Genomic DNA, 13,532 nt, shown 5'->3' with positions numbered 1-13,532 from the left:
CAAACACTATGGCAAACCACAATTTCTTTTAAGATCAGTTCATACCTCCTTAGGAGAACTATAATTGGGGATGCCTTGATGTTTCACTATGTGACAAGTTAAGAATTATGCCTGAGTCACCATACTAGCCTTCATTTAAACTTTAATGTGCATTTTGCATTGGGTATAAAAATACCATTGCAATTACAACCTATCCAGCACATAGTGGGGACTCAGTGCAGAGAACAGAATACTAACAACTGTTTATCAAATTATTTCTCTCTCTACCTGTACAATCAATCTAGAAAAAAGAACAAATCCCTTTATTTACTTCTATTTCCTGCCTCTTTCACAATATGCAGAGAGGAACAAGTAACTTATGAGGCTAGCAAGGAAAAGCAAAGAAGAAAATTACCAGGAGCAATGTCAAATTTTTTTAGGTGGCTAACAAAGAGGATTTAGAAGCTCCAAAAGGCATGATTGAGTTCAGCATAGCTCTCAAGTTGCAATAACATCCTGAATTTTCTTATTTGCCTTCACAGCTATTTCAAAAAGGAGAGCAGTTAAGTAGCAGCTTTGTTCTTTATATCTGATTCAATTTTCAGAGTAAATTTACAAATTAGGAATCTTTATATTTATAAAACTATAAACTATGTTTGCAAGCAAAAATGAACCTACTACATTGTTTTACAAAAGCACAGGAGCAGACATGCAGGTGTTGGTAAAGGGATGAGCAAATGAACCTTGTTCTGAAAAATCTCAGAAATCAGGCTATACAAACCCTTGCAACAATATTGTCATCTGTTTAAATACTGGGACTATTGGGGAGGGGAGCTCAGCAGTGGTGGGAGGGCTTTCATATGGTTGCATGTTTATTTTGTTTAATTTTTTTTTTCCCTGTTTTACTTTGTAGCTTTAACATATTAATATCAGCTCCACAAGAAGAGGGAAAAAATAAAGCATTCAGGGAAATACTGAAACAATCTTTACATCACAAATATCTTACTGTTTTTAAGAATTCTCTGTAATTGTCCTTAATCTGGTTACTTTACAATTCTTTGTCATCACCATTTCTAAAACTTACAAATCCTTTCCTGCAGAGTTCAGTATTCAATACTCATATGTCTGGGAACACGTGTTTCAAAAAGAAGATACCAGACAAATATGTGATGTTAAAATACTCGTGCTTCTAAATATATCTATTCAAATACTTCACTGGTTCCAACTCTGTACAAAACCTTTCAGAAATCTGACCTATAAGTAATCTTGACTTTACTGAGACCTTTTTCTTGGTAGCTATCAGGAAATAATAAAAACAAGCAGTTCAGATACCTGCTTTGCTACAGCAGCAAGTAACAGAGAAGATTAATTTCAGAAAATATACTGAAACATTTGAGGAACTGACCATTAAAACAGGCTTCTCTCCCTAAATATTTATGAGTCATTTTATAACTGGAAGAAAGGTGTTCTGGAATACTGATCTCTAGTGTTACACCTACAGATCTACAGCACTCACAAATACATAATAAATATTGATATCTGTACGTAGGTCTACCTGTACTGTATTTGCAGGGGATATACAATATCCAGTATAATACATAAGCTACTTGAATACCTCACATCAAACTCAACCACTGTGAAATACTGTGTAATTTTTGCAGTGTTTCAGCACAGGTTTTTACCAAAGCAATGCTTTCACTTTCAATACCGGAGTATAAATGTATTTACCCTATCAAAGATTTTGTGATGTAAACATGATTATTACTGTACCTGATTTGATCATGGTATTCTAGCAGAGATCAAATAATAGTGGAGGTTTTTTCCCCCCTTCTTTTTCTAGTGCCTTTAAAAAAAATTTCCACTATCAAAGAATGTTAATTTCTAAGGTTTGATCTAGAGATTCCTATGTAAGTATACAATTATTAGGGAAAAAGAGGCACAACAGTGAATGTTTTAAAGCAATGTAATCAATATTTTTGCTTTGTGTAGATTTCCCTCCAACAATGAACAAAAAGATCTACTTCAGATTTAGAAACTCAGCTTTAAAGGGAAAGCTAGACAACAAAAAGCAAGAAAGTACTCACCTCTTCACGTAATTTTATCAACTGCAACATGAACGCACAAAAAAGATAAAAAGGAAAGAAATGGCAGGAAAGAAAGATCAGTTGTGTGACAGGATACAGAATTAACATTGACAATTTATCTGTTTACATGTTTAGCATTTAAAAATCACAGACAAACACATTAAAAGAACCTAAACATAGACTACATGCAGAGTTTTTTGAACGAATAAAGATCACTTTCTCACACTGTCACATTAAACAAAGAGAATAGTGTGAAATTCTCTTTTAAACCACATCTAAGACACCATCATGAAATAAAGGGGAATGACTTCATAGAAGTCTATATTATAAAGAAAAAACAAGTTTACTATTCCTCTCTTCGAAGACTGTACAGCTGAAGTGGTTTTGTATATACAAGTTTTCAGAATGTTTTCTGTATATTTTAGTTGTGACAACTGATTTCTTATTTTACTAGCAGATCTAACTTATTAATAGATGACTGCATCTTTATAGCATGTGAGCAGTATTTCAATTTTTTTATACCTGAGTTCTACTGTAACTATATTATCTAATTTTATTATTGAACTTCATACAGAGGGTTTTTTCCAGCTTTAAAAAAAAAAAAAAAAAAAAGCAGCAGCTTAGATAAATGGCTCAGAATTATGATTTATTGCATAGCATATTTAAAAATAGACAAAGGAATAGGAAACAACATGAAACATACTCCCCTCAGAAAAGACCCACTCCAGGTTCCTAATCCCAGACCACTACTCTGAGTGTGCATATATATACACAGTGTGTCTGTGTATACTTATATAGCATATACATCTATATTTATCAATTTATGCTTGTAAATTAACACAATCTAGCACTATTAATAATATTGCTCTGGTAGGTTTACTATAAAACTAAATATAACTCCAGTCTGATTATCAAGCTATGTTGTACTATGCTCTCCCCTTAGAGAGACAGATAAATTATTTGTACTGGAACAAAACATATAATTACTCACAACAAATGCCTGCATAAGAGTGGGTCTTTACAAAAAATTACAGTTCTCTCACCGATTCCAGTTGAATTCAAAATTACAACAGCTACATCATTATCTCAGGTTATGCTGATACTTCACCTACAGTTTCATAACACTAATTTTCAACACGTGTGTAAGCTGAGAACGTTTACTACTAATAAAGTCTCACCAGCATGAAGGAAACAAAAGAACCTCCATTATTCTCTATTGTTTCACATGGCTCGTCTAGAACTGATTGTACGCCTCACCCCACCACCAAAACGGACAACGAGGCTCTAACAAGATGTAATTAGGAGGGCTACTACCACACGGACTCAAACTGAAACAGCTCTTCAGTACGTAGCTAAAGGAACTTTGTTAGAATTTGGTATAAAGAAAACTGCATTTTCCACCAAACCGGCACTTAAATTCAAATGCTCGGCCTATCATAAATTGGTCTCTTTCTCCAGATCTTCCCCCCCTTTTTTCCCCAAAAAGGCAAACATTAAAGCTTTTTAGAAAGAGACGATCTGGGAGTTGATCACATACATAGCTATCTTTTCTTTCTGAGGCCACCATTCTTCAGTTGGCTATGATACTTAAAGGGCCAAAGTTTAAAACTACTCTCCCGCAACAGAGCCCGTTTGGGCATGCCACCCTGCTATAATCAATGAGAGTTCTAAAATGCTGCACATTTGTTTTTTCAATAGGTCCAAAACAAAAATGTTCTATCTTGTTTGTGCTGCATGGCTGAATTTAAGCTCTGCATGGGATTTGCAGCTAAGCTAAGTAATGGGAGAGGGTTTGGGGTTTTTTTTTCCCTAACATTGGCTGAAAGATATTCATTCAAATTAACAAAAGATGTATTTTTCCCCCATTTAACAATGCTCTTGATGAAAATGTGCTACCTCTACGTTTCTATTTTGAAACCTTATTTTTATAATGCTCACCGCTTAACCGTAAGCAGCAATAAGCAGCGTGCAGCCACCATTTTAGGTTATGATAATCAGCATATTTTTGAAACAAAGATGATTTTCTGGGGTTTGTTTTGGGTTTTTTTTTTTGCAATACAGAATTCGATACAAGAGGTAATCTGCTCCTTTGTAGGCTGGGAGAAAAAAACACCCTATAAATCTGGTTTACGCTGGTTTGAACCAGTGGAATCTCTTGTGGCTAAGCCTTCTGCTGTGACTAAAATCAAAACTGCGCCGCAGAGAGCGAGATGGGGGATGTGTGTGTATGTGTGTGTGCACGCGTGTATGTGTGTGTGTGTCTGTGAGGCACGTCACGTGGCACGGGAAACTACTGAATTTTTTTTATAAGGCTGATAACGCTACCGCCGTCTCTGTCCGCATATAGATAACGAATAAATGCTGAACTCTATTAAACGCCCTTTACACATTATCGTGGGTCGAACACACAATTTTCTGAACTTATGATGACAGTCTATTTATTTTGCTATAAACCCTCGGCATGTAACGAACAGATTTGTGTCTGGTAATGATCTGCTCTGCCAGGGCTATATGAAATGATACCGACCTTCTTTAGATCTTGGGGAATTAAATTGACCAACTTCACCCCCTGGTCTGTAGCTGAAGTTTGACACACTTTATGCACAGCAAGCCCAAATCTAATATTATCGCAACTTTGTAGTCAGAAATTAAGGAGCCACAAAATATTTGTTCACAGCAAATCACATATACAATGTATGCGTATATGGACATGCAGTATAACCTAATGCAAAGTTATTTAAACTTATTAATGAACACAGTTGCAAAAGAGAAAGGAACACTAGTATATTTCAAGAAAGTTGGTAATACTGTACCTGACATTTTAGTTGAGAAGGATTTCTGATTTAACACAACACACACTTTCTAAAAAACATTCAAATTGCCACATAAACCAGTTGTATTATTATTCAAGTGAAGCCGTAACTTTAAGTAGTGCACTAAAGACCACAAACTTTTGAGGGATTTGATAAACACTGGTGGCGAGAATGACAAATAAGACTTGAAAGCAACACAGCCCATTTTAACCACTCCTGGAAAATAAATAACAACGCAATGCACACAGTAGGTTTTGGGGTATGGGGTTGTGAGGTGGGGTTTTCTTTGATGCGAGGAAGGATGCCTCCAGTTTCACACGATTCAAACTAAGAAGAAATTAACATATACGAAGCAATGACTTTACTAAACTCAAAGCGCATAAAGAGCACTATGCCACTATCTAACTCACTAAATAATGATGCAGTTACTTCAAAAGAAACTTTGAATAGCAGAATTGTGTAATTCTTACAACTTACGAGAAGTTTCCATATGCTTTATCTGGTAAAATTAGTTAAATCATCTTGGTATAACCATTATAAGGCAACTGTATCCTAAGTTGTCATCTACACATGATGACTGGTACTTATGGGAGACATTGGCAAAAATTAAGATGAAAGATAATTTGCCAATTCTTCAATCTGTTCTTTGTATTTCAATCTTTCTTCTTGGGAGAACAACTCATACCTATGACCCTATTCATTACAGCTTATAACTTGGCTGTGGTTTGCTGTAATTGTACCTTTGAAACTCAACTGAAAAAACAGAACCTGAATAAAGAAAAGATCCAAATTCTTTATTTTTCCAACAGTGCTCTATTTATTTCTAGATACTTAATATGGTCATATTAGCCAATACACATTAAGTTCTTTTTGTCTTCTCACCCCACCAAAACCATTTATGCAAATGTTTATTACAATGACAAAGGCCATACCTGAAACATGCAGCTCATATCTCATTTCCCTTGGGTAAGACCCCAGTCTAAACAGATACTCAGCATTTCTACGGGCAGACTTTACCAATATTTGCAGATTGGTAAGAGCAATCCTGAGCTGGCAACATTTTTCTACAACTCCTCTGTCAGAAGAGGAATCCCTCCTCTCTCCTTTCAGTTTGGTGACTGAATTGGGGAAAAGAAACCCACCATTTTCCAGTTTAACAAATTTAACCTAATCCAAACTGATATTAAGAAGTAGAAGTCCTGCAATCTTAGGGTGAAGGTCAGTCCATCTACCTAATTTATTTCCATCAGACAAAATGAAAGCAAGAATTTGAAACATCTTCAAATATTTTATATGGCTGCAAGTTATACTCTACTTCCTTTCTCCATCTAATCCAAATTTTTTACTGATATAACAACATATTGAAGTGAGAGTGCATTAGACCTAGAGTTACTGAGTTAAAACATCAATATAACATATTCGGTGTATGGCAAGTACCCAAACCTTATACTTGATTTGGATAGCTGTACATTTTGATAAACTCAACATCAGACTGAAGTTTTCGCACTAACTGCCTGTACCCATATCTACATGCATATCTACAAGATAAGTAAAAACATAAATAATGACATTTCATAAGAAAAAAGAGATCGCAAAATTGATTATTGAAGCAACAAAATAAATAATATTTTTTTTTCAAATACTGGCATTCACATGTTTAAAAGAAGTTAGGTGACTCCTTAGGTGGTGGTATTTCACAACATTTTTCAAGGAAGAAAAGAAGAAATTCAGAACTCTCAAAGGTATAATTGGCTTATAGAAAAGGATTTTGATTACCTATAAGACTAGATAAAACTCCTTTACCAGCCAAAATTTTCTTCCGGTTATGAAGTGGTCATTTGGAAGAAAAAAAACTCATGTTGAAGGTATCATTTGGTTCCTTGAGATGAGACCATGTTTATTCCATCAAGGTTAGAATAAAGATCATAACTTGCAAAAAGTGCACATGTGAACCAGTTATTTAATTATTCCTTAAAAAGTGAAAATAAAATATTTTATCTCATCCCTCCACATAAGATATTCTGTTATAAGTAAAGCTTCTTATCACAATTGCCCTTTTATGTCTGAATTCACACAATTTTTTTCTTGAAATGTAAAAATAGCAGCACCTTAAATGAAATAAAACAAGAATCTTAACACTTTCACAGGACTGAGTTTACAATCGTGACATGCAGACTGTCAAACTCTTTTCCTTAAAATCAGCCTTTCTATAAAATCATTACTGAGGGATAAAAAAAAAGTCTATTTTATTCAAATTTTGGAATCTCCCTTTGCCATAGTATATAAATATGAAGATTAATATCTTTTCAATGTAATTATTCACACAGATATGAGAGCTGCTATACATTAAGTGTTATGTCTACAGATAAATTGTAGCCTGTGTATAATTTCATTAATGTATGTCTTAAAGTCTATTACAGAGTTTAAAACTCAAACAGCACATTTAAAATACTGTATAAGGTTAAGGCTTAAGGAGTCTTAAAATTCATTGTACTGGGATAAGTCTCCAAGTCTTTCTTCTTTTTTAACCTTAGTGGAAGTGAGCTTACATTAAGACAGATAGAAGATATCTATTATATTAAGATAAGGTAGAAGATATTAAAAATTTCAGAACATGGTTCCAATCTGTTTCCTTATCTAATATTGCATTTATCAAATAAACTTTTAAACAATTTTCATTTTCACTACCAAAATAATCTAATAATTCTATCTGGTCAGAAAAGAAACTCTGATAGTTAAGAAAACTTTCAACTAACTTCTAACCCAAAATGCACACCTTTGATTACAGCTGACATGATTTTCAGAAAAGAAAAGAAATACTCTACTTTCAGACAGCTTGTCAAACAAGTTTCAGCACCAAAAGGAATATTAACAGGTGGGTCAAACTCCCCTGAATATAATATAGCCTTTATAACTTTCACTAGTCTAGCAGGATCCTCACTGTAGTGTCCAGAACCACAATACGGGTACAAGACTTATAAGAAGTCTCAGGATTACCAAGCTTTCCTTTATTAAAAGAGATGGATGGCACTCTGCATTCTAGGACAACACGCATTATGAAAGCATGCTCTTATTAGTGCAACTTGTAGTTTTGGTACAAGGAGAAAAAAATCTGTTTAGGGACGGAATCACACAAGGAAACTGAGTGGGGTACTGCCTAATTCTGAGAGTGCACTTTCATTTGTTTTGCCTGCCAGTGTTGATTTAATTATACTGCATTATTATCAAAGCTGCATTATGTACTTTTTTTATTCCTTTTACATGTGTTTGAGGTGAAGACCTTGGCTTTGTCGGCAAACAGCACGTTTCAAGTTATTTTTTAAGTACTAAATAATAAAGAAAGGAGAAGAAAAGATTTTTTTTTAAGATAGCAGACAGTGATCACAAGTTAAAGGGTTAAATGTAAGATCTCCAAGAAACATTTTGAAGTTGATTAAGACCCCAGCTTTGCATTAAACAGTATCACTTCCACATGAGTTGTTGCTAATGCTGTTAAGGAGCAGCTTGAGAAGCCCAGTGTGCCAGTGACCTCCTTCACCCTCCAGCCACCCACTAGGGCTTCTTGATTAGCATCCTACCTGGTTCTCTGAGGAATTCCCATCATCCCCTAGGAGCTCATTCCGCACCTCATCACTGTAGGCGATTCGTGACCTTTTCTGTAAAACAAAAAGAAAAAAAGGGTTAGGAAGTAAAGCTCCGAAGCCCTTGGTATCAAGGCTGATCATCTTAAACCTCGAGAGCCCCCTAATGGATACCTATTTGATAAAAAAAAAAAATAATCTGCAAGTAAAAAGTTATTAAAAAGTTCTTCAAGTGCTGTACTTCGACAAATAGGCATGAAAAACCTTAGCATTTCTAAGACAGTCACATCCTCAGCATTTCAGCAATGAAAGCAGCTTCAGTGAAGCTCAAGATATATAACGTGCGACCCCGGTTCTGATAATCAGATAACCAGAAGAGGCAATATGCACTAATACCAGAAGCATTGAAGACATGCATGTGCTGGAACTAAGTTCGTTTTTCTGAAGAACTTGCTAGCTAGATGCAGAACTCAGCAGAGCACTGCAGTGATGCCAATAAACAGGAAAGGAAGACTGAGCTGTTCCCATATTAAAAAAACCAAAACTTGAACAACACACATTTCACAAAACCAAGTTGAACTTAAAGATGTAAAAAAAATATCAAGTGTTTTTTTCTACGCCACTAAGGCTATGAAGGCCTACTGGGAAAGGACCAGAAGTCAAAGGCAAAAAGAAAGGAGAGAAGACAGTACAAGGAAACATTGGTTTACTATAGTTCATGGAAACACCACAAAACTGATAGTCATCTGTTAGATTATGACAGGTAGTCATTATTCACAGCTTATGAGCACCAGATCTGCTCATGAACTGATCACCGTATTGACTCTAAACTAGATCAAGTGCCAAGTAATGGAAAGCAAATTCCAAAGATTACCAAGGAGGCACAGCGTTCAATGGGGAAGTCCATAAACAGAACATCAAATTCTCTGTTGGCCAAATACCAAGCCCTTAGTCAGTTAATATTTCTACACTCATTATTAAAAGAGAGAAAGGATTTTTAATAAATTGGCTAGAGTCTTTTTACATTTGAGTGTGGTTATGTGAGTTTTACACTTCATCAGAGGAAGAAACTCACGAGTAGCAAGAACTAAGCTATAGGGCCTGCCTTTACTGATGGGAACTTCCCTCACACTCTGCCATGGTGGTCACTACCAGTAGGAACTCCACAAAAACAAATTCCTTCTCAAACCTTCCCTAATTGGACAATCATGCCAAAAAAGCATGCTTGGGACCAGGGCGCAGTAAACAAGCCACTAGAAATTATACTGACCACACGGAAATTCATTACCTTTGTGACAAAGAAATTCGGTAGTGGGTCACTCCTTACGTTGGCAACCTGGCAGTGGAGTAAGCCTTGTGTTGGTCATCTCAGAGCAACACATTTTAGCTTTTTAGTCTGTGTAGTTTACCCTTTGTTCTCATCATCATTACAATGCTTAGTGATTTGTGATTCAGTTGCTAGTGTTCAGATCTAGATTATATACTAAAGCTACAGATGTACGTAGCAAGGACAAAGCATACCATGGACCTACTACAAGAGATGAATTGTGCCAAATCTTTTGGAGATCTCAGCTGTCACAGTTTCATACTAACCAAGCTAAAGTAGTCTACAGCATTAAAGGAAATAAGAACCTTTAAACAGGCTGTGGTATCAGAGCTGCCTGTTTAAATTATTCATTTCATCACTATGGGGGACTAAAACACTCCACAGTATGCAAGAATATCATATGGAGGTAGGTTTTGTTTTTCTCTTTTTTCACCAAAAAGCCAACAAATTGCCATAGATTGCTCAATTATATTATTTTCCTATTTTTATTTGATACACAGCAAACAAGGATGGAAATTACAAATATATACCAATAAATATCTAATCTTCTTTTCTGATTAAGATTCAATCTTCCCATTTGAGGTCTAGTAGTTCAACTGTACAGTCTCTCCCAATTCCACAAAATGACTCAGCCCCATTGATTTTGTTCGTGTTGAATGTATTTATCATTATTAGTCTGAGATGAGGAGCATGATGCTTCATGAGCTTGCTCTCCAGTGAACAAGTTTCCTAATTATATGTAGAGACTGAGATGGTTCCTGGTTAGACATCATTTATTTGAAACGTTTAACTGGCTGATATTTTCATTCATAAGAGCCTGCATGGCAGAAAGTAAAAAGAATATCTTCATAGGAAGGAAAATAATATTAATAGCAATACAATTTTTAGAGGCCCTTTACAATCCTTTGTATCAGCACCACTGAACTTAACAAATATATTTGTATCATTGTTCTTTCATTGCAATAATCTGTCATGATCTGAAAATCAGTAATTATATTAAAAGAAATAACCCTTTGACTACAATTAGGTACAACTCTTTGCTATAATCAATAAATAATTTGATACTACTTTTGATCACAGTTTCACTACCAAATGAATCAATAATATAAAAGGAAAGGCCTTTGAACTAAAGTGTTCATTTGTTCTTTCAGGATTTGTCCAAAATATCAATATCTTGAATTACTATTCTTATTTTTATGAAAGTAATATTGGCTAACACTTTCAAATGTGGCTATCGAAATCAGTTCAGTTTGTCTGAACTCAATAATTAAATACTGTTTAGATTTATGGGGGTTTTTTTAGTTCATAACCATCAGCTGTTTATAAATATGTACTTTAGCCAAATGCAAGAATGATAGTTTGAGCTGGAAATGTCACACACTCCGCTACAGTTTGAAGGAAACCAATTCATAATGCATTTTATAAATAGTTAATGACTTCTATACATAAGCTAACCAGGCAAATCAAGAAATTGTCAACATTTTTAGTCTTAGTTGTCAGTTACCACTGTCTACTGGTACTTTATATGTATGTTTCTAGAAAAGACAGAAGCTTTACAGAGTTTGTAATCCAAGGCATTTCTGGGCAGCTCAGTATAGGTTTAAGAGGTTCTGTGTGCAGTTTTTTTCCTGTTTTTTGTCTGTCATATACAGAAGTTTTCCTTGTATTTTACATTTTCTTGTAGATACCTAGACCAAAAGTCTAAGCACACAAGTTTTTAACTTGGTGTACACGTTTGCATTCAAATGTAGCATTGCATACGAACACACAATGACACAAAAGGGTTAAGCTACTTTCTACAAGAACTTCAAGACAGAAAGTTTCAGAGGCTGTTTTACATGTACTACAGTACCCAGACCTTCTGACAAGGAAGAATTTCCGATTCCAGGCAGACCCCTCTTGGTTTATGAACAGGATTTTTGCATACTGATTGGGTGATTTCCTTAAAGCCCTGTTCAAACAGATACACTTGCTCAGTTCTGTCTGGCAATTTGGCTTTAAACAATTTGTCTACTTGACCCAAGCCTTAACATTTCCCAATAGAACTGAATGTGTTCGTGGGCAAGCCCAGCTAAATTAGAATTGAAATGAATTAACTCAGCTTAAACTAATTAAGATCTGTGATCTGCAGTACCACTCCCCTGTATGATTCTACATGTGAAGTAGGGTACATGTAACCAGACTGTAAGAATTCTGCTATACTACTAAACTGAGCATACCAATGAAGTCCGTCTATTACTAAAGCATATGAGAAGTTAATTTCCATGGCCTACACATGGCAAAGCAATTGCTTAAATTGCCTCACCTGGGAATTTAATACAATGTTATCATCAGACCAGCCACACTGTAAATAGATTTATAATGCTTTCCATGTGCTAGGCTAGGTTGCATATGAATTAAGTAATGATCTGGTATTACAATACAATCAGCTAGTTCCCACACCTGGCAGACAGGATATTTTGCTAAATTACTACCTATAGAGATACATCACAACATAAAAACAGAAAAGGCAATGGGAAGAAACAATCTACAATCGGTGTATGACGATTTTTGCATGGTAACCAAATAAGATGTAGATAGAAAGAGGTATCCAAAATAATCTGTTCACAACATCTGCACAACAGAACACATACTTATTCATTTCTATTCAATTTTGGCCTAATTTTCTGCATTCTGTACTTTAATTACCATCCACATTCTGAAATGCTCCCATTAGCGAAGGCCAGAACTAGCCAATACCCCCTCACTCCAATGCACTTCCAGCAATCAGCCAAATAATTGATATAAAGTATCACACATTTTCATACCTGAACTAAAGAATAGCTTTCCCCCCTCCTAAACGCTAAGCAGGCGCTGGAACAGGCGAGCAAGCCGAGGTGCATTTCAGACAAAAGGCCCAGCAAATACTTTCGTCCCAACCTCTCCAGTTTTCAGGCTTAATGTTTTAAGAACAGATTAAACAGATTTTTTTGGTGAAATATGCATAAACAAAAGGGCTTATTTATCCACAAACATCTGTTTTCATACAGAACTCATTAGAATTTCCTAGTATACAAATGGTTTAAAAAAAAAATCTTCAAGCATCTGTTTTAGAGTTTGGCCCTGCTCTAGATGTAAATAAATACTTGAGATTAGCATAACCAGAAATAATTTGTAGGAATAAATTAATTTTATGTTGTGTTTTTTGAGAGCAGCCAGTTTTGTCATTGTTCTCGCTAAAAGCAAGGTGAAAAAAAGTGGCCTGATCTTCAAATGGACTGCTAAATACTGCAGAATGTACGTTTTCATCTCTGCCTTTTGGAATAGATACTTAACTACTTTTTGCTGAGCAGAAATGGAAAAAATACAGTTAAACAAATTTAGAAGAAAAATAAGTGACCCTACTTAATCTTAAAGCTTATATATAAGCAGAAATACAAAAACACTTCTTCAGGAAATAACTGAATTTGCTGAAGAAATTGTGTTCTAACTTCAGCTTCCAAATTTTCTACATTTCTCTTTACAGCTGAATCAGAAACAACAGACTAGACCTTCAGACTGCAGTTCGAAAGGGGTTTTCCTGTTCCTGAGTAGCTTGTATGTTACTGTAAGAAGACAGAAAATGATTACATAGTGCTAATATACAACCTGATGCAATGCTGGATTTTCAAGTATTTCTTGATGAAAATAAAAACCCAGAGCTGATACATTTCTGCCCAAAAGTAAATCCAAACTATTTTACAAATCCTATGAAACTACTGATTGAAAG

The 13,532-nt window shown here is 35.1% G+C and overlaps 1 protein-coding gene across 5 annotated transcripts in view; it reads right to left on the bottom strand.

Annotated features, from left to right (window-relative positions):
- VTI1A (vesicle transport through interaction with t-SNAREs 1A) overlaps positions 1 to 13,532 on the bottom strand; it is a 278,533-nt gene that overhangs the window by 213,229 nt on the left and 51,772 nt on the right. For 3 of the 5 annotated variants that reach the window (XM_030488676.1, XM_030488674.1, XM_030488677.1), the window contains exons 4-5: positions 8,455 to 8,532; positions 2,064 to 2,084 (exon numbers count right to left, since the gene is read on the bottom strand). In XM_030488676.1, coding sequence (XP_030344536.1) covers positions 2,064 to 2,084; positions 8,455 to 8,532 — 99 coding nt within the window. The remainder of the gene's footprint in view (positions 1 to 2,063; positions 2,085 to 8,454; positions 8,533 to 13,532) is intronic. The other 2 variants (XM_030488678.1, XM_030488675.1) reach the window with 1 other exon arrangement.

The sequence above is a fragment of the Strigops habroptila genome, chromosome 5 (assembly GCF_004027225.2).
Source record: "Strigops habroptila isolate Jane chromosome 5, bStrHab1.2.pri, whole genome shotgun sequence".
NCBI lineage: Eukaryota > Metazoa > Chordata > Aves > Psittaciformes > Psittacidae > Strigops > Strigops habroptila.
This window is presented reverse-complemented; position numbering and strand designations above follow the sequence as displayed.